The sequence below is a fragment of the Salmo salar genome, unplaced genomic scaffold (assembly GCF_905237065.1).
Source record: "Salmo salar unplaced genomic scaffold, Ssal_v3.1, whole genome shotgun sequence".
Classification (NCBI taxonomy): domain Eukaryota; kingdom Metazoa; phylum Chordata; class Actinopteri; order Salmoniformes; family Salmonidae; genus Salmo; species Salmo salar.
The window spans coordinates 166-22,500 of record NW_025547522.1 but is presented as its reverse complement, the minus strand read 5'-3'; the positions used below and the strand labels follow the sequence as shown (position 1 = coordinate 22,500).

The following is a 22,335-nucleotide window of genomic DNA, read 5'->3' as shown; positions in this document are numbered from 1 at the left end:
TGACACCACTAGATATAGATATGACACCACTGGGTATAGATATGACACCACTGGGTATAGATATGACACCACTAGGTATAGATATGACACCACTAGGTATAGATATGACACCACTAGGTATGACACCACTAGATATAGATATGACACCACTAGGTATAGATATGACACCACTAGATATAGATATGACACCACTAGATATGACACCACTAGATATAGATATGACACCACTAGATATGACACCACTAGATATAGATATGACACCACTGGGTATAGATATGACACCACTAGGTATAGATATGACACCACTAGGTATAGATATGACCCTAGGTATGACACCACTAGGTATGACACCACTAGATATAGATATGACACCACTAGATATAGATATGACACCACTAGATATAGATATGACACCACTGGGTATAGATATGACACCACTAGGTATAGATATGACACCACTAGGTATAGATATGACACCACTAGGTATAGATATGACACCACTAGATATAGATATGACACCACTAGATATAGATATGACACCACTAGATATAACACCACTAGGGATAGATATGACACCACTAGGTGTAGATATGACACCACTAGATATGACACCACTAGATATAGATATGACACCACTAGATATGACACCACTAGGTATAGATATGACACCACTAGATATAGATATGACACCACCAGGTGTAGATATGACACCACTATATATGACACCACCAGGTGTAGATATGACACCACTAGATATGACACCACTAGGTATAGATATGACACCACTAGGTATAGATATGACACCACTAGGTATAGATATGACACCACTAGGTATAGATATGACACCACTAGGTGTAGATATGACACCACTAGGTATAGATATGACACCACTAGATATAGATATGACACCAATAGATATGACACCACTAGATATAGATATGACACCACTAGATATGACACCACTAGATATAGATATGACACCACTGGGTATAGCTATGACACCACTACGTATAGATATGACACCACTAGGTATAGATATGACACCACTAGGTATAGATATGACACCACTAGGTATGACACCACTAGATATAGATATGACACCACTAGATATAGATATGACACCACTAGATATAGATATGACACCACTGGGTATAGATATGACACCACTAGGTATAGATATGACACCACTAGGTATAGATATGACACCACTAGGTATAGATATGACACCACTAGATATAGATATGACACCACTAGATATAGATATGACACCACTAGATATAACACCACTAGGGATAGATATGACACCACTAGGTGTAGATATGACACCACTAGATATGACACCACTAGATATAGATATGACACCACTAGATATGACACCACTAGGTATAGATATGACACCACTAGATATAGATATGACACCACCAGGTGTAGATATGACACCACTAGATATGACACCACCAGGTGTAGATATGACACCACTAGATATGACACCACTAGGTATAGATATGACACCACTAGGTATAGATATAACACCACTAGGTGTAGATATGACACCACTAGGTGTAGATATGACACCACTAGATATATATATATGACACCACTAGGGATAGATATGACACCACTAGGTGTAGATATGACACCACTAGATATGACACCACTAGATATAGATATGACACCACTAGAGATAGATATGACACCACTAGGGATAGATATGACACCACTAGGGATAGATATGACACCACTAGATATGACACCACTAGGTATAGATATGACACCACTGGGTATAGATATGACACCACTGGATATGACACCACTGGGTATAGATATGACACCACTAGGGATAGATATGACACCACTAGATATGACACCACTAGGTATAGATATGACACCACTAGATATGACACCACTAGATATAGATATGACACCACTGGGTATAGATATGACACCACTAGGTATAGATATGACACCACTAGGTATAGATATGACACCACTAGGTATAGATATGACACCACTAGGTATGACACCACTAGATATAGATATGACACCACTAGGTATAGATATGACACCACTAGATATAGATATGACACCACTAGATATGACACCACTAGATATAGATATGACACCACTAGATATGACACCACTAGATATAGATATGACACCACTGGGTATAGATATGACACCACTGGGTATAGATATGACACCACTAGGTATAGATATGACACCACTAGGTATAGATATGACACCACTAGGTATAGATATGACACCACTAGGTATGACACCACTAGATATAGATATGACACCACTAGATATAGATATGACACCACTAGATATAGATATGACACCACTGGGTATAGATATGACACCACTGGGTATAGATATGACACCACTAGTTATAGATATGACACCACTAGGTATAGATATGACACCACTAGATATTATATGACACCACTAGATATAGATATGACACCACTAGATATAACACCACTAGGGATAGATATGACACCACTAGGTGTAGATATGACACCACTAGATATGACACCACTAGATATAGATATGACACCACTAGAGATAGATATGACACCACTAGGGATAGATATGACACCACTAGGGATAGATATAACACCACTAGATATGACACCACTAGGTATAGATATGACACCACTGGGTATAGATATGACACCACTGGATATGACACCACTGGGTATAGATATGACACCACTAGGGATAGATATGACACCACTAGATATGACACCACTAGGTATAGATATGACACCACTAGATTTGACACCACTAGATATAGATATGACACCACTGGGTATAGATATGACACCACTGGGTATAGATATGACACCACTGGGTATAGATATGACACCACTAGGTATAGATATGACACCACTAGGTATAGATATGACACCACTAGGTATGACACCACTAGATATAGATATGACACCACTAGGTATAGATATGACACCACTAGATATAGATATGACACCACTATATATGACACCACTAGATATAGATATGACACCACTAGATATGACACCACTAGATATAGATATGACACCACTGGGTATAGATATGACACCACTGGGTATAGATATGACACCACTAGGTATAGATATGACACCACTAGGTATAGATATGACACCACTAGGTATAGATATGACACCACTAGGTATGACACCACTAGATATAGATATGACACCACTAGATATAGATATGACACCACTGGGTATAGATATGACACCACTAGGTATAGATATGACACCACTAGGTATAGATATGACACCACTAGGTATAGATATGACACCACTAGATATAGATATGACACCACTAGATATAGATATGACACCACTAGATATAACACCACTAGGGATAGATATGACACCACTAGGTGTAGATATGACACCACTAGATATGACACCACTAGATATAGATATGACACCACTAGATATGACACCACTAGGTATAGATATGACACCACTAGATATAGATATGACACCACCAGGTGTAGATATGACACCACTCGATATGACACCACCAGGTGTAGATATGACACCACTAGATATGACACCACTAGGTATAGATATGACACCACTAGGTATAGATATGACACCACTAGGTATAGATATGACACCACTAGATATGACACCACTAGGTATGACACCACTAGGTATGACACCACCAGGTATAGATATGACACCACTAGGTATAGATATGACACCACCAGGTATAGATATGACACCACCAGGTATAGATATGACATCACTAGGTATAGATATGACACCACTAGATATAGATATGACACCACCAGGTGTAGATATGACACCACCAGGTATAGATATGACACCGCCAGGTAGGTTAGATGGTGTGTAGCTCTGACCTGATGTATGGATGAACAGCGTGGCGACGCCCTCTAGAGGTCAGGAGGTCGTTTACGGTAAACTCCATAAACCTCCACGATACAGACTGTCTCTACACCTACATCACCGACGCTCTACACTCTGGTGACCTGGAGATGGACTGATACCTACAACTACAAGCTGGTAGATAGATAGAGCTGTATTGGACTCAGTCACCCTTCCTGTATTGAGCTGGTAGATAGATAGAGCTGTTATAGACTCCTCCCTTCCTGTATTGAACTCAGTGCACTTCCTGAGCTGGTAGATAGATAGAGCTGTTATAGACTCCTCCCTTCCTGTATTGAGCTGGTAGATAGATAGAGCTGTATTGGACTCAGTCACCCTTCCTGTATTGAGCTGGTAGATAGATAGAGCTGTTATAGACTCCTCCCTTCCTGTATTGAACTCAGTGCAGCTGGTAGATAGATAGAGCTGTTATAGACTCCTCCCTTCCTGTATTGAGCTGGTAGATAGATAGAGCTGTATTGGACTCAGTCACCCTTCCTGTATTGAGCTGGTAGATAGATAGAGCTGTTATAGACTCAGTCACCCTTCCTGTATTGAGCTGGTAGATAGCTAGAGCTGTTATAGACTCAGTCACTCTTCCTGTATTGAGCTGGTAGATAGATAGAGCTGTATTGGACTCAGCCACCCTTCCTGTATTGAGCTGGTAGATAGATAGAGCTGTTATAGACTCAGTCACCCTTCCTGTATTGAGCTGGTAGATAGATAGAGCTGCAATAGACTCCTCCCTTCCTGTATTGAGCTGGTAGATAGATAGAGCTGTTATAGACTCAGTCACCCTTCCTGTATTGAGCTGGTAGATAGATAGAGCTGTATTGGACTCAGTCACCCTTCCTGTATTGAACTCGTAGATAGATAGAGCTCTTATAGACTCCTCCCTTCCTGTATTGAGCTGGTAGATAGATAGAGCTGTTATAGACTCAGTCACCCTTCCTGTATTGAGCTGGTAGATAGATAGAGCTGTTATAGACTCAGTCACCCTTCCTGTATTGAGCTGGTAGGTAGATAGAGCTGTATTGGACTCAGTCACCCTTCCTGTATTGAGCTGGTAGATAGATAGAGCTGTTATAGACTCAGTCACTCTTCCTGTATTGAGCTGGTAGATAGATAGAGCTGTTATAGACTCCTCCCTTCCTGTATTGAACTCAGTGCAGCTGGTAGGTAGATAGAGCTGTTATAGACTCCTCCCTTCCTGTATTGAGCTGGTAGATAGATAGAGCTGTTATAGACTCAGTCACTCTTCCTGTATTGAGCTGGTAGATAGATAGAGCTGTTATAGACTCCTCCCTTCCTGTATTGAGCTGGTAGATAGATAGAGCTGTTATAGACTCCTCCCTTCCTGTATTGAGCTGGTAGATAGATAGAGCTGTTATAGACTCCTCCCTTCCTGTATTGAACTGGTAGATAGATAGAGCTGTTATAGACTCCTCCCTTCCTGTATTGAACTCAGTGCAGCTGGTAGATAGATAGAGCTGTTATAGACTCAGTCACTCTTCCTGTATTGAACTCAGTGCTCCCTCTACTGGTTCAGTCGAGGAACAGCACCTAGTCACATGGTCCAGTCAGCAGTAGACTAGCAGGCTGATTTTCCTTTTTCATTAGATGGAGGTCAGGCACAGGAGGTTGGTGGCACCTTAATTGGGGAGGAAGGGGCTCAGGGTAATGACTGGAGCTGGATCAGTGGAACGGTAGCAAATACATCCAACATATGGTGTCCAGGGGGTTCGATTCCATTCCATTTTATCTCAGTTCCAGCCATTACAATGAACCGTTGTCCAATCAGCAGCCTCCACTGGTTAAGGTTAGGATTATTAGGTTCAGGTTAGGATAATTAGGTCCAGGTTAGAATAATTAGGTTCAGGTTAGGATAATTAGGTCCAGGTTAGAATAATTAGGTTCAGGTTAGGATAATTAGGTTCAGGTTAGGATAATTAGGTTAAGGTTAGGATAATTAGGTTAAGTTCAGGATAATTAGGTTAAGGTTAGGATAATTAGGTTGAGGTTAGGATAATTAGGTTAAGTTTAGGATAATTAGGTTAAGGTTAGGATAATTAGGTTCAGGTTAGGATAATTAGGTTCAGGTTAGGATAATTAGGTTAAGGTTAGGATAATTAGGTTCAGGTTAGGATAATTAAGTTCAGGTTAGGATAATTTGGTTCAGGTTAGGATAATTTGGTGAAGGTAAGAAGAGCGTATGCAGCAGGTTAGGATAATTAGGTTCAGGTTAGGATAATTAGATTAAGGTTAGGAAAATTAGGGTAAGTAAAGGGTTAGCTATGTAGCCCTTCTGCTGCAGACGGGCAAGGCTTCTCTCTCCTCTCTCTCTCTCTCTCTCTCTCTCTCTCTCTCTCTCTCCTCCTCCCCTCCGCCCCAGTCTGGGCATGCTGAGTTGGAGACCCTCCCAACAGGCAGGAAACATCTCTCTATCCCCTCTAACACTGACACACACGCTGCTGTACTGCAGGTTAAAGGACTCTAACAGGGCTGTACCGCAGGTTAAAGGACTCTAACAGGGCTGTACTGCAGGTTAAAGGACTCTAACGGGGCTGTACCGCAGGTTAAAGGACTCTAACAGGGCTGTAGTGCAGGTTAAAGGACTCTAACAGGGCTGTACAGCAGGTTAATGGACTCTAACAGGGCTGTACCGCAGGTTAAAGGACTCTAACAGGGCTGTACCGCAGGTTAAAGGACTCTAACAGGGCTGTACCGCAGGTTAAAGGACTCTAACAGGGCTGTACCGCAGGTTAAAGGACTCTAACAGGGCTGTACCGCAGGTTAAAGGACTCTAACAGGGCTGTACCGCAGGTTAAAGGACTCTAACAGGGCTGTACCGCAGGTTAAAGGACTCTAACAGGGATGTACCACAGGTTAAAGGACTCTAACAGGGCTGTACAGCAGGTTAAAGGACTCTAACAGGGCTGTACTGCAGGTTAAAGGACTCTAACGGGGCTGTACCGCAGGTTAAAGGACTCTAACAGGGCTGAACCGCAGGTTAAAGGACTCTAACGGGGCTGTACCCGCAGGTTAAAGGACTCTAACGGGGCTGTACCGCAGGTTAAAGGACTCTAACAGGGCTGTACCGCAGGTTAAAGGACTCTAACAGGGCTGTACAGCAGGTTAAAGGACTCTAACAGGGCTGTACCACAGGTTAAAGGACTCTAACAGGGCTGTACCGCAGGTTAAAGGACTCTAACAGGGCTGTACCGCAGGTTAAAGGACTCTAACAGGGCTGTACCGCAGGTTAAAGGACTCTAACGGGGCTGTACCGCAGGTTAAAGGACACTAACGGGGCTGTACCGCAGGTTAAAGGACTCTAACGGGGCTGTATCGCAGGTTAAAGGACACTAACGGGGCTGTACCGCAGGTTAAAGGACTCTAACGGGGCTGTACCGCAGGTTAAAGGACTCTAACGGGGCCGTACCGCAGGTTAAAGGACTCTAACAGGGCCGTACAGAAGGTTAAAGGACTCTAACGGGGCTGTACTGCAGGTTAAAGGACTCTAACGGGGCTGTACCGCAGGTTAAAGGACTCTAACGGGGCTGTACCGCAGGTTAAAGGACTCTAACGGGGCTGTACCGCAGGTTAAAGGACTCTAACGGGGCTGTACCGCAGGTTAAAGGACTCTAACGGGGCTGTACCGCAGGTTAAAGGACTCTAACGGGGCTGTACCGCAGGTTAAAGGACTCTAACGGGGCTGTACCGCAGGTTAAAGGACTCTAACGGGGCTGTACCGCAGGTTAAAGGACTCTAACAGGGCTGTACCGCAGGTTAAAGGACTCTAACAGGGCTGTACCGCAGGTTAAAGGACTCTAACAGGGCTGTACTGCAGGTTAAAGGACTCTAACAGGGCTGTATTTTCAGGTTAAAGGACTCTAACAGGGCTGTACCGCAGGTTAAAGGACTCTAACAGGGCTGTACCGCAGGTTAAAGGACTCTAACTGGGCTGTACAGAAGGTTAAAGGACTCTAACAGGGCTGTACTGCAGGTTAAAGTACTCTAACAGGGCTGTACCGCAGGTTAAAGGACTCTAACGGGGCTGTACCGCAGGTTAAAGGACTCTAACGGGGCTGTACCGCAGGTTAAAGGACTCTAACGGGGCTGTACCGCAGGTTAAAGGACTCTAACGGGGCTGTACCGCAGGTTAAAGGACTCTAACGGGGCTGTACCGCAGGTTAAAGGACTCTAACGGGGCTGTACCGCAGGTTAAAGGACTCTAACGGGGCTGTACCGCAGGTTAAAGGACTCTAACGGGGCTGTACCGCAGGTTAAAGGACTCTAACGGGCCGTACCGCAGGTTAAAGGACTCTAACGGGGCCGTACCGCAGGTTAAAGGACTCTAACGGGGCCGTACCGCAGGTTAAAGGACTCTAACGGGGCCGTACCGCAGGTTAAAGGACTCTAACGGGGCCGTACCGCAGGTTAAAGGACTCTAACGGGGCCGTACCGCAGGTTAAAGGACTCTAACGGGGCCGTACAGCAGGTTAAAGGACTCTAACGGGGCCGTACAGCAGGTTAAAGGACTCTAACGGGGCCGTACCGCAGGTTAAAGGACTCTAACGGGGCCGTACCGCAGGTTAAAGGACTCTAACGGGGCCGTACCGCAGGTTAAAGGACTCTAACGGGGCCGTACCGCAGGTTAAAGGACTCTAACGGGGCCGTACCGCAGGTTAAAGGACTCTAACGGGGCCGTACCGCAGGTTAAAGGACTCTAACGGGCCGTACCGCAGGTTAAAGGACTCTAACGGGGCCGTACCGCAGGTTAAAGGACTCTAACGGGCCGTACCGCAGGTTAAAGGACTCTAACGGGCCGTACCGCAGGTTAAAGGACTCTAACGGGCCGTACCGCAGGTTAAAGGACTCTAACGGGGCCGTACCGCAGGTTAAAGGACTCTAACGGGCTGTACCGCAGGTTAAAGGACTCTAACGGGGCTGTACCGCAGGTTAAAGGACTCTAACGGGGCTGTACCGCAGGTTAAAGGACTCTAACTGGGCTGTACCGCAGGTTAAAGGACTCTAACGGGGCTGTACCGCAGGTTAAAGGACTCTAACTGGGCTGTACCGCAGGTTAAAGGACTCTAACGGGGCTGTACCGCAGGTTAAAGGACTCTAACGGGGCTGTACCGCAGGTTAAAGGACTCTAACGGGGCTGTACCGCAGGTTAAAGGACTCTAACGGGGCTGTACCGCAGGTTAAAGGACTCTAACGGGGCTGTACCGCAGGTTAAAGGACTCTAACGGGGCTGTACCGCAGGTTAAAGGACTCTAACGGGGCTGTACCGCAGGTTAAAGGACTCTAACAGGGCTGTACCGCAGGTTAAAGGACTCTAACGGGGCTGTACCGCAGGTTAAAGGACTCTAACAGGGCTGTACCGCAGGTTAAAGGACTCTAACAGGGCTGTACCGCAGGTTAAAGGACTCTAACAGGGCTGTACCGCAGGTTAAAGGACTCTAACGGGGCTGTACCGCAGGTTAAAGGACTCTAACAGGGCTGTACCGCAGGTTAAAGGACTCTAACAGGGCTGTACCGCAGGTTAAAGGACTCTAACGGGGCTGTACCGCAGGTTAAAGGACTCTAACGGGGCTGTACCGCAGGTTAAAGGACTCTAACGGGGCTGTACCGCAGGTTAAAGGACTCTAACGGGGCCGTACCGCAGGTTAAAGGACTCTAACGGGGCCGTACCGCAGGTTAAAGGACTCTAACGGGGCCGTACCGCAGGTTAAAGGACTCTAACGGGGCCGTACCGCAGGTTAAAGGACTCTAACGGGGCCGTACCGCAGGTTAAAGGACTCTAACGGGGCCGTACCGCAGGTTAAAGGACTCTAACGGGGCTGTACCGCAGGTTAAAGGACTCTAACAGGGCTGTACCGCAGGTTAAAGGACTCTAACAGGGCTGTACCGCAGGTTAAAGGACTCTAACAGGGCTGTACCGCAGGTTAAAGGACTCTAACGGGGCTGTACCGCAGGTTAAAGGACTCTAACGGGGCTGTACCGCAGGTTAAAGGACTCTAACAGGGCTGTACCGCAGGTTAAAGGACTCTAACGGGGCTGTACCGCAGGTTAAAGGACTCTAACAGGGCTGTACCGCAGGTTAAAGGACTCTAACAGGGCTGTACCGCAGGTTAAAGGACTCTAACAGGGCTGTACCGCAGGTTAAAGGACTCTAACAGGGCTGTACCGCAGGTTAAAGGACTCTAACAGGGCTGTACCGCAGGTTAACAGGGCTGTACCGCAGGTTAAAGGACTCTAACAGGGCTGTACCGCAGGTTAAAGGACTCTAACGGGGCTGTACCGCAGGTTAAAGGACTCTAACAGGGCTGTACCGCAGGTTAAAGGACTCTAACGGGGCTGTACCGCAGGTTAAAGGACTCTAACGGGGCTGTACCGCAGGTTAAAGGACTCTAACAGGGCTGTACCGCAGGTTAAAGGACTCTAACGGGGCTGTACCGCAGGTTAAAGGACTCTAACAGGGCTGTACCGCAGGTTAAAGGACTCTAACAGGGCTGTACCGCAGGTTAAAGGATAATTCCCGAGAATACAAAAGAACCCGCACACACACAGACACAAATACTCACCTGTTCTCTTGTTGATGACCTCCACTATCGTAGAAGGGAAGTAGCCCACGCGATCATTTCCTGTACGGTTGTCATGGATACAGCCCTTCCAGCGCCCATCAACATGCTGCTCGAGAACCTGCCAGAGAGAACAAGTAATACATTCAACATAGCAGAGTAGAATAGAATAAACAGAGAACAGCAGAATAGAATGAACAGAGAACAGTAGAATAGAATAAACAGAGAACAGTAGAATAGAATAAACAGAGATAATTGTTCCTGCTATCTCCTGTATCTATCCTCTATCCTTCTCTAACTGTTCCTGTTATCCACTCTGTTCCTGTATCTATCCTTCTCTAATTGTTCCTGTTATCTTCTGTATCTATCCTCTATCCTTCTCTAACTGTTCCTGTTATCTCCTGTATCTATCCTTCTCTACCTGTTCCTGTTATCCCCTGTATATATCCTTCTCTAACTGTACCTCTTATCTCCTGTATCTATCCTTCTCTACCTGTTCCTGTTATCCCCTGTATATATCCTTCTCTAACTGTACCTCTTATCTCCTGTATCTATCCTTCTCTACCTGTTCCTGTTATCCCCTGTATATATCCTTCTCTAACTGTACCTCTTATCTTCTGTATCTATCCTTCTCTACCTGTTCCTGTTATCTCCTGTACACTCTGACTCAGGGCCGTGTGTGTGTGTGTGTGTGTGTGTGTGTGTGTGTGTGTGTGTGTGTGTGTGTGTGTGTGTGTGTGTGTGTGTGTGTGTGTGTGTGTGTGTGTGTGTGTGTGTGTGTGTGTCTACCGTGATGACGTCTCCAGCCTTGATGTTGAGGCTGGTCAGGTCGTAGTTGTTGCAGTAATCCTTTAAGGCCCTGACCTGGAGGGCTGCTGAGGCATCTGAGAGAGACATGCTGCTTTAATATCTCTGGGGAGACAACACACACACACACACACACACACACACACACACACACACACACACACACACACACACACACACACACACACACACACACACACACACACACACACACACACACATACACACACACACACCCGAACTTACACACACACACACACACACAGGCACACACACACACACACACTGCACTTACACACACCGCACTTACACGCACACACACACCGCACTTACACACACACACACACACACACACACACACACACACCGCGCACACACACACACACACACACACACACAGGGACACTCAGGCACGCACACACACACACACACACACACACACACATAGATCTTATCTGTCGGAAAGATATCTAATCTCTGTGAATGGTTTGTCCTCTGACAAATCAATTGTAAATTTCGGTGTTCCTCAAGGTTCCGTTTTAGGACCACTATTGTTTTCACTATATATTTTACCTCTTGGGGATGTCATTCGAAAACATAATGTTAAATTTCACTGCTATGCGGACGACACACAGCTGTACATTTCAATGAAACATGGTGAAGCCCCAGAATTGCCCTCGCTAGAAGCCTGTGTTTCAGACATAAAGAAGTGGATGGCTGCAAACTTTCTACTTTTAAACTCGGACAAAACAGAGATGCTTGTTCTAGGTCCCAAGAAACAAAGAGATCTTCTGTTGAATCTGACAATGAATCTTGATGGCTGTACAGTCGTCTCAAATAAAACTGTGAAGGACCTCGGCGTTACTCTGGACCCTGATCTCTCTTTTGAAGAACATATCAAGACTGTTTCAAGGACAGCTTTTTTCCATCTACGTAACATTGCAAAAATCAGAAATTTTCTGTCCAAAAATGACGCAGAAAAATGTATCCATGCTTTTGTTACTTCTAGGCTGGACTACTGCAATGCTCTACTTTCCGGCTACCCGGATAAAGCACTAAATAAACTTCAGTTAGTGCTAAATACGGCTGCTTGAATCCTGACTAGAACCAAAAAATTTGATCATATTACTCCAGTGCTAGCCTCCCTACACTGGCTTCCTGTTAAGGCGAGGGCTGATTTCAAGGTTTTACTGCTAACCTACAAAGCATTACATGGGCTTGCTCCTACCTATCTTTCCGATTTGGTCCTGCCGTACATACCTACACGTACGCTACGGTCACAAGACGCAGGCCTCCTAATTGTCCCTAGAATTTCTAAGCAAACGGCTGGAGGTAGGGCTTTCTCCTATAGAGCTCCATTTTTATGGAATGGTCTGCCTACCAATGTGAGAGACGCAGACTCAGTCTCAACCTTTAAGTCTTTACTGAAGACTTATCTCTTCAGTAGGTCCTATGATTAAGTATAGTCTGGCCCAGGAGTGTGAAGGTGAACGGAAAGGCTGGAGCAACGAACCGCCCTTGCTGTCTCTGCCTTGCCGGTTCCCCTCTTTCCACTGGGATTCTCTGCCTCTAACCCTATTACAGGGGCTGAGTCACTGGCTTATTGGTGTTCTTCCATGCCGTCCATGGGAGGGGTGCGTCACTTGAGTGGGTTGAGTCACTGACGTGGTCTTCCTGTCTGGGTTGGCGCCCCCCCCTTGGGTTGTGCCATGGCGGAGATCGTTGTGGGCTATACTCGGCCTTGTCTTAGGACGGTAAGTTGGTGGTTGGAGACATCCCTCTAGTGGTGTGGGGGCTGTGCTTTGGCAAAGTGGGTGGGGTTATATCCTGCCTGTTTGGCCCTGTCCGGGGTATCATCGGATGGGGCCACAGTGTCTTCTGATCCCTCCTGTCTCAGCCTCCAGTATTTATGCTGCAGTAGTTTATGTGTCGGGGGCTAGGGTCAGTCTGTTACATCTGGAGTATTTCTCTTGTCTTATCCGGTGTCCTGTGTGTATTTAAATATGCTCTCTCTAATTCTCTCTTTCTCTCTTTCTGTCTTTCTCTCGGAGGACCTGAGCCCTAGGACCATGCCTCAGGACTACCTGGTATGATGACTCCTTGCTGTCCCCAGTCCACCTGGCCGTGCTGCTGCTCCAGTTTCAACTGTTCTGCCTGCGGCTATGGAACCCTGACCTGTTCACCGGACGTGCTTGTTGCACCCTCGACAACTACTATGATTATTATTATTTGACCATGCTGGTCATTTATGAACATTTTAACATTTTAACATTTTGACCATGTTCTGTTATAATATCCACCCTGCACAGCCAGAAGAGGACTGGCCACCCCTCATAGCCTGGTTCCTCTCTAGGTTTCTTCCTAGGTTTTTGGCCTTTCTAGGGAGTTTTTCCTAGGGAGTTTTTCCTAGCCACCATGCTTCTTTCACATGCTTTGCTTGCTGTTTGGGGTTTTAGGCTGGGTTTCTGTACAGCACTTTGAGAATATCAGCTGATGTACGAAGGGCTATATAAAAATAAATTTTATTTTATTTGAAATTTGAAACACACACACACACACACACACACACACACACACACACACACACACACACACAGACACACACACAGACACACAGAAACACACACACACACACACACAGAAACACACACACACACACAGAAACACACACAGAAACACACACACACACACACATCCCCCCTGTACCTCTGAGTAGCTGTTTGATCTCCCGGCTGGCCTGTGAAGCAGAGAACTGGTAAACGATATCCAGGGCTGTTTGGCTGTAGGTGTTTCTCACCGCTGCGTTGATTCCACTCTGTAGGGACAAGGCTCAGCGTTACGGCTTCTATAACCACCACCTACCCTGGTTATAACCCTGCACAGGAAGTACACTGTGTTGATTCCACTCTGTAGGGACACGGCTCAGCGTTACGGCTTCTATAACCACCACCTACCCTGGTTATAACCCTGCACAGGAAGTACACTGTGTTGATTCCACTCTGTAGGGACACGGCTCAGGGTTACGGCTTCTATAACCACCACCTACCCTGGTTATAACCCTGCACAGGAAGTACACTGTGTTGATTCCACTCTGTAGGGACAAGGCTCAGGGTTACGGCTTCTATAACCACCACCTACCCTGGTTATAACCCTGCACAGGAAGTACACTGTGTTGATTCCACTCTGTAGGGACAAGGCTCAGGGTTACGGCTTCCATAACGACCACCTACCCTGGTTATAACCCTGCACAGGAAGTCAAGGCTCAGGGTTACGGCTTCTATAACGACCAGGGTCGGGATCAATTACACGTCAATTACAGTCGATTCAGGAAGTACACTGCAGTTCCCTATTGTTTTCAACGTGGGATTAAATTTGGTATACTTTCTGAATCGACCGAAATTTAAATGGAACGGTCGACTACCCTGGTTATAACCCTGCACTAGTGCCTCTACCCTGGTTATAACCCTTCACTAGTCCCTCTACCCTGGTTATAACTCTGCACTAGTGCCCCTACCCTGGTTATAACCCTGCACTAGTAACCTCTACCCTGGTTATAACCCTGCACTAGTGCCCTCTACCCTGGTTATAACCCTGCACTAGAGCCCTCTACCCTGGTTATAACCCCGCACTAGAGCCCTCTACCCTGGTTATAACCCTGCACTAGTGCCCTCTACCCTGGTTATAACCCCGCACTAGAGCCCTCTACCCTGGTTATAACCCTGCACTAGTGGCTCTACCCTGGTTATAACCCTGTACTAGTACCTCTACCCTGGTTATAACCCTGCACTAGTGCCCTCTACCCTGGTTATAACCCTGCACTAGTTTCCCTACCCTGGTTATAACCCTGCACTAGTGCCCTCTACCCTGGTTATAAACCTGCACTAGTGCCCCTACCCTGGTTATAACCCTTCACTCGTGCCTCTACCCTGGTTATAACCCTGCACTAGTGCCCGTACCCTGGTTATAACCCTGCACTAGTACCCTCTACCCTGGTTATAACCCTGCACTAGTGCCCTCTACCCTGGTTATAACCCTGCACTAGTTCCTCTACCCTGGTTATAAACCTGCACTAGTACCCCTACCCTGGTTATAACACTTCACTAGTCCCTCTACCCTGGTTATAACCCTGCACTAGTTCCCCTACCCTGGTTATAACCCTTCACTAGTGCCTCTACCCTGGTTATAACCCTTCACAAGTCCCTCTACCCTGGTTATAACCCTTCACTAGTGCCTCTACCCTGGTTATAACCCTTCACAAGTCCCTCTACCCTGGTTATAACCCTGCACTAGAGCCCTCTACCCTGGTTATAACCCTGCACTAGAGCCCTCTACCCTGGTTATAACCCCGCACTAGAGCCCTCTACCCTGGTTATAACCCTGCACTAGTCCCCCTACCCTGGTTATAACCCTTCACTAGTGCCTCTACCCTGGTTATAACCCTTCACAAGTCCCTCTACCCTGGTTATAACCCTTCACTAGTCCCTCTACCCTGGTTATAACCCTGCACTAGTGGCTCTACCCTGGTTATAACCCTGCACTAGTACCTCTACCCTGGTTATAACCCTGCACTAGTGCCTCTACCCTGGTTATAACCCTGCACTAGAGCCCTCTACCCTGGTTATAACCCTGCACTAGTATCCCTACCCTGGTTATAACCCTGCACTAGTACCTCTACCCTGGTTATAACCCTGCACTATTTCCTCTACCCTGGTTATAACCCTGCACTAGTCCCCCTACCCTGGTTATAACCCTGCACTAGTTCCCCTACCCTGGTTATAACCCTGCACTAGTGCCCTCTACCCTGGTTATAACCCTGCACCAGTGCCCCTACCCTGGTTATAACCCTGCACTAGTTCCCCTACCCTGGTTATAACCCTGCACTATTTCCTCTACCCTGGTTATAACCCTGCACTAGGGCCCCTACCCTGGTTATAACCCTGCACTAGTGCTCTCTACCCTGGTTATAACCCTGCACTAGTGCCCTCTACCCTGGTTATAACCCTGCACTAGTTCCCCTACCCTGGTTATAACCCTGCACTAGTGCCCTCTACCCTGGTTATAACCCTGCACTAGATCCCTCTACCCTGGTTATAACCCTGCACTAGTGCCCTCTACCCTGGTTATAACCCTGCATTAGTGTCACATTTACAGAAATAAGGCAGAAGTGAGGCTGAACTGTTGAGGTGTTTAAAAGAGAGTTCATTCTGAGAAAGGGAACGAATCAAGGCCACATCGGGTTAGTTAGTGTTGGACTGCAGCCTGCTAAGGGAACGAATCAAGGCCACATCGGGTTAGTTAGTGTTGGACTGCTGCCTGCTAAGGGAACGAATCAAGGCCACATCGGGTTAGTTAGTGTTGGACTGCTGCCTGCCAAGGGAACGAATCAAGGTCACATCGGGTTAGTTAGTGTTGGACTGCTGCCTGCTAAGGGAACGAATCAAGGTCACATCGGGTTAGTTAGTGTTGGACTGCTGCCTGCTAAGGGAACGATCTTGTATGAGTTGTAATTCCTCTTACATCCAGCAGGGGGCGTACAGCCCTCATGCCTTCCCACAGAGCTCTGCCTCATGCAGGGATTAGGGGTCAGGGATTAGGGGTCAGGGATTAGGGGTCAGGGCTAAGGGGTCAGGGGTTAATGATTAAGGGTTAGTTGTAGTTCCTCTTACATCCAGCAGGAGGCGAACAGCCTCAGTCTTCCCACAGAGAGCTGCTTCATGCAGGGCCGTGCCAGCCTTGGTCTGTCTGTTGATGTCTATGCCAGACTGGATCAACAGCCTGGGGACAACAACACACACACACACACACACACACACACACACACACACACACACACACACACACACACACACACACACACACACACACACACACACACACACACACACACACACACACACAACATACACACACACAACATACACACACACACACAACACACACACAACATACACACACACACACACACACACACACACACACAACATACACAAACACAACACAACACAACACACAGATTTTTTTTTAAATAATTGTTTTATACATTTATTTGGCTCAAATATGTTCATCATGACAGATTTGAGCACATTTGTCCAAACACAAAAATAATTACCACGCAGCCACAAACTGAAACACATTTCATTTGCCATCTGGCCCAATAAATACTAAACTAGAACTATCAATATACCTTAACATGGTTAACCATCTGGCCCAATAAATACTAAACTAGAACTATCAATATACCTTAACATGGTTAACCATCTGGCCCAATAAATACTAAACTCCAACTATCAATATACCTTAACATGGTTAACCATCTGGCCCAATAAATACTAAACTAGAACTATCAATATACCTTAACATGGTTAACCATCTGGCCCAATAAATACTAAACTCCAACTATCAATATACCTTAACATGGTTAACCATCTGGCCCAGTAAATACTAAACTAGAACTATCAATATACCTTAACATGGTTAACCATCTGGCCCAATAAATACTAAACTAGAACTATCAATATACCTTAACATGGTTAACCATCTGGCCCAATAAATACTAAACTACAACTATCAATATACCTTAACATGGTTAACCATCTGGCCCAATAAATACTAAACTAGAACTATCAATATACCTTAACATGGTTAACCATCTGGCCCAGTAAATACTAAACTAGAACTATCAATATACCTTAACATGGTTAACCATCTGGCCCAATAAATACTAAACTAGAACTATCAATATACCTTAACATGGTTAACCATCTGGCCCAATAAATACTAAACTCGAACTATCAATATACCTTAACATGGTTAACCATCTGGCCCAGTAAATACTAAACTAGAACTATCAATATACCTTAACATGGTTAACCATCTGGCCCAATAAATACTAAACTAGAACTATCAATATACCTTAACATGGTTAACCATCTGGCCCAGTAAATACTAAACTAGAACTATCAATATACCTTAACATGGTTAACCATCTGGCCCAATAAATACTAAACTCCAACTATCAATATACCTTAACATGGTTAACCATCTGGCCCAGTAAATACTAAACTAGAACTATCAATATACCTTAACATGGTTAACCATCTGGCCCAATAAATACTAAACTAGAACTATCAATATACCTTAACATGGTTAACCATCTGGCCCAGTAAATACTAAACTAGAACTATCAATATACCTTAACATGGTAAACCATCTGGCCCAATAAATACTAAACTAGAACTATCAATATACCTTAACATGGTTAACCATCTGGCCCAATAAATACTAAACTAGAACTATCAATATACCTTAACATGGTTAACCATCTGGCCCAATAAATACTAAACTAGAACTATCAATATACCTTAACATGGTTAACCATCTGGCCCAATAAATACTAAACTCCAACTATCAATATACCTTAACATGGTTAACCATCTGGCCCAATAAATACTAAACTAGAACTATCAATATACCTTAACATGGTAAACCATCTGGCCCAATAAATACTAAACTAGAACTATCAATATACCTTAACATGGTTAACCATCTGGCCCAGTAAATACTAAACTCCAACTATCAATATACCTTAACATGGTTAACCATCTGGCCCAGTAAATACTAAACTAGAACTATCAATATACCTTAACATGGTTAACCATCTGGCCCAATAAATACTAAACTCGAACTATCAATATACCTTAACATGGTTAACCATCTGGCCCAGTAAATACTAAACTCCAACTATCAATATACCTTAACATGGTTAACCATCTGGCCCAGTAAATACTAAACTAGAACTATCAATATACCTTAACATGGTTAACCATCTGGCCCAATAAATACTAAACTAGAACTATCAATATACCTTAACATGGTTAACCATCTGGCCCAATAAATACTAAACTCCAACTATCAATATACCTTAACATGGTTAACCATCTGGCCCAATAAATACTAAACTAGAACTATCAATATACCTTAACATGGTTAACCATCTGGCCCAATAAATACTAAACTAGAACTATCAATATACCTTAACATGGTTAACCATCTGGCCCAATAAATACTAAACTCCAACTATCAATATACCTTAACATGGTTAACCATCTGGCCCAATAAATACTAAACTAGAACTATCAATATACCTTAACATGGTTAACCATCTGGCCCAATAAATACTAAACTAGAACTATCAATATACCTTAACATGGTTAACCATCTGGCCCAGTAAATACTAAACTAGAACTATCAATATACCTTAACATGGTTAACCATCTGGCCCAGTAAATACTAAACTAGAACTATCAATATACCTTAACATGGTTAACCATCTGGCCCAGTAAATACTAAACTAGAACTATCAATATACCTTAACATGGTTAACCATCTGGCCCAATAAATACTAAACTCCAACTATCAATATACCTTAACATGGTTAACCATCTGGCCCAGTAAATACTAAACTAGAACTATCAATATACCTTAACATGGTTAACCATCTGGCCCAATAAATACTAAACTAGAACTATCAATATACCTTAACATGGTTAACCATCTGGCCCAGTAAATACTAAACTAGAACTATCAATATACCTTAACATGGTTAACCATCTGGCCCAATAAATACTAAACTAGAACTATCAATATACCTTAACATGGTTAACCATCTGGCCCAGTAAATACTAAACTAGAACTATCAATATACCTTAACATGGTTAACCATCTGGCCCAGTAAATACTAAACTAGAACTATCAATATACCTTAACATGGTTAACCATCTGGCCCAGTAAATACTAAACTCCAACTATCAATATACCTTAACATGGTTAACCATCTGGCCCAATAAATACTAAACTAGAACTATCAATATACCTTAACATGGTTAACCATCTGGCCCAATAAATACTAAACTAGAACTATCAATATACCTTAACATGGTTAACCATCTGGCCCAATAAATACTAAACTAGAACTATCAATATACCTTAACATGGTTAACCATCTGGCCCAATAAATACTAAACTCGAACTATCAATATACCTTAACATGGTTAACCATCTGGCCCAGTAAATACTAAACTAGAACTATCAATATACCTTAACATGGTTAACCATCTGGCCCAATAAATACTAAACTCCAACTATCAATATACCTTAACATGGTTAACCATCTGGCCCAATAAATACTAAACTCCAACTATCAATATACCTTAACATGGTTAACCATCTGGCCCAGTAAATACTAAACTCCAACTATCAATATACCTTAACATGGTTAACCATCTGGCCCAGTAAATACTAAACTCGAACTATCAATATACCTTAACATGGTTAACCATCTGGCCCAATAAATACTAAACTCCAACTATCAATATACCTTAACATGGTTAACCATCTGGCCCAATAAATACTAAACTAGAACTATCAATATACCTTAACATGGTTAACCATCTGGCCCAGTAAATACTAAACTCCAACTATCAATATACCTTAACATGGTTAACCATCTGGCCCAGTAAATAGTGTAATTATAGTACGACCATATAAGGCTGGGTTATTTATTGATGTGACCGATATAGAGAGAGAGAGAGAGAGAGAGGAAGGAAGGAAGGAGGGAGAGAGAGAAAGAGAGAGAGAGAGGAAGGAAGGAAGGAAGGAAGGAAGGAAGGAAGGAAGGAAGGAAGGAAGGAAGGAAGGAAGGAGAAAGAGAGAGAAAGAGAAAGAGAGGAAGGAAGGAAGGAGAGAGAGAGAGGAAGGAAGGAGAGAAAGAGAGAGGAAGGAAGGAGAGAAAGAGAGAGGAAGGAAGGAGAGAGAGAGAGAGGAAGGAAGGAAGAAGAGAGAAAGAGAAAGAGAGAGAGGAAGGAAGGAAGGAAGGAGAGAGAAAGAGAAAGAGAGGAAGGAAGGAAGGAGAGAGAGAGAGAAAGAGAGGAAGGAAGGAGAGAAAGAGAGAGGAAGGAGAGAGAGAGAGAGGAAGGAAGGAGAGAGAGAGAGAGGAAGGAAGGAGAGAGAGAGAGAGAGAAAGAGTGAGGAAGGAAGGAAGGAAGGAAGGAAGAAGAGAGAGAGAAAGAGAGAGGAAGGAAGGAAGGAAGGAAGGAAGGAAGGAAGGAAGGAAGGAAGGAAGGAAGGAAGGAAGGAAGGAAGGAAGGAAGGAAGGAAGGAAGGAAGGAAGGAAGGAGTGAGAGAGTGAGAGAGTTACCTGATGATGTCTATGTGTCCGTTCTTGGCTGCCAGGTGTAGAGGAGAGGTCCCATTGGGGTCAGTGGAATCTCCTGGTTTCAGTTCCAGCAGAGCAACACACATGTTACTGTTGAGGAGTAGCTGGACCACCTACACACACACACACACACACACACACACACACACACACACACAACACGACTGGAGATAGCTGACCACCTACACACACACACACACACACACACACACACACACACACACACACACACACACACACACACACACACACACACACACACACACGTTACTGTTGAGGAGTAGCTGGACCACCTACACACACACACACACACACACACACACACACACACACACACACACACACACACACACACACACACACACACACGTTTACGACCACCACACACCACCACACACACACACACACACACACACACACACGTTACTGTTGAGGAGGGGCTGGACCACCTACACACACACGGCCATCACAAGGTAACATTTTCTGGTAGTGTGCTAGTTGCATATTAATCATGGACATGGATGGAAATTAACCTAGCTTGCTATCCCAAGGCTATTAGTTTTAACCTAGCCTGCTAGCCCAAGGCTTTAGTTTTAACCTAGCCTGCTATCCCAAGGCTAGTAGTTTTAACCTAGCTTGCTAGCCCAAGGCTAGTAGTTTTAACCAAGCCTGCTAGTCCAAGGCTAGTAGTTTTAACCTGCTAGCCCAAGGCTAGTAGTTTTAACCTAGCCTGCTAGCCCAAGGCTATTAGTTTTAACCTAGCCTGCTATCCCAAGGCTATTAGTTTTAACCTAGCCTGCTATCCCAAGGCTATTAGTTT

The 22,335-nt window shown here is 44.7% G+C and overlaps 1 protein-coding gene across 1 annotated transcript in view; it reads right to left on the bottom strand.

Annotated features, from left to right (window-relative positions):
* LOC123724016 (caskin-1) overlaps positions 1-21,628 on the bottom strand; it is a gene marked incomplete at its 5' end in the record, with an annotated part of 44,476 nt that extends 22,848 nt beyond the window's left edge. The window contains 5 exon segments of the mRNA XM_045711323.1: positions 10,499-10,616; positions 11,285-11,379; positions 14,009-14,117; positions 16,969-17,077; positions 21,498-21,628. Coding sequence (XP_045567279.1) covers positions 10,499-10,616; positions 11,285-11,379; positions 14,009-14,117; positions 16,969-17,077; positions 21,498-21,628 — 562 coding nt within the window.
* Between the last annotated feature and the right edge of the window lie 707 nt (positions 21,629-22,335).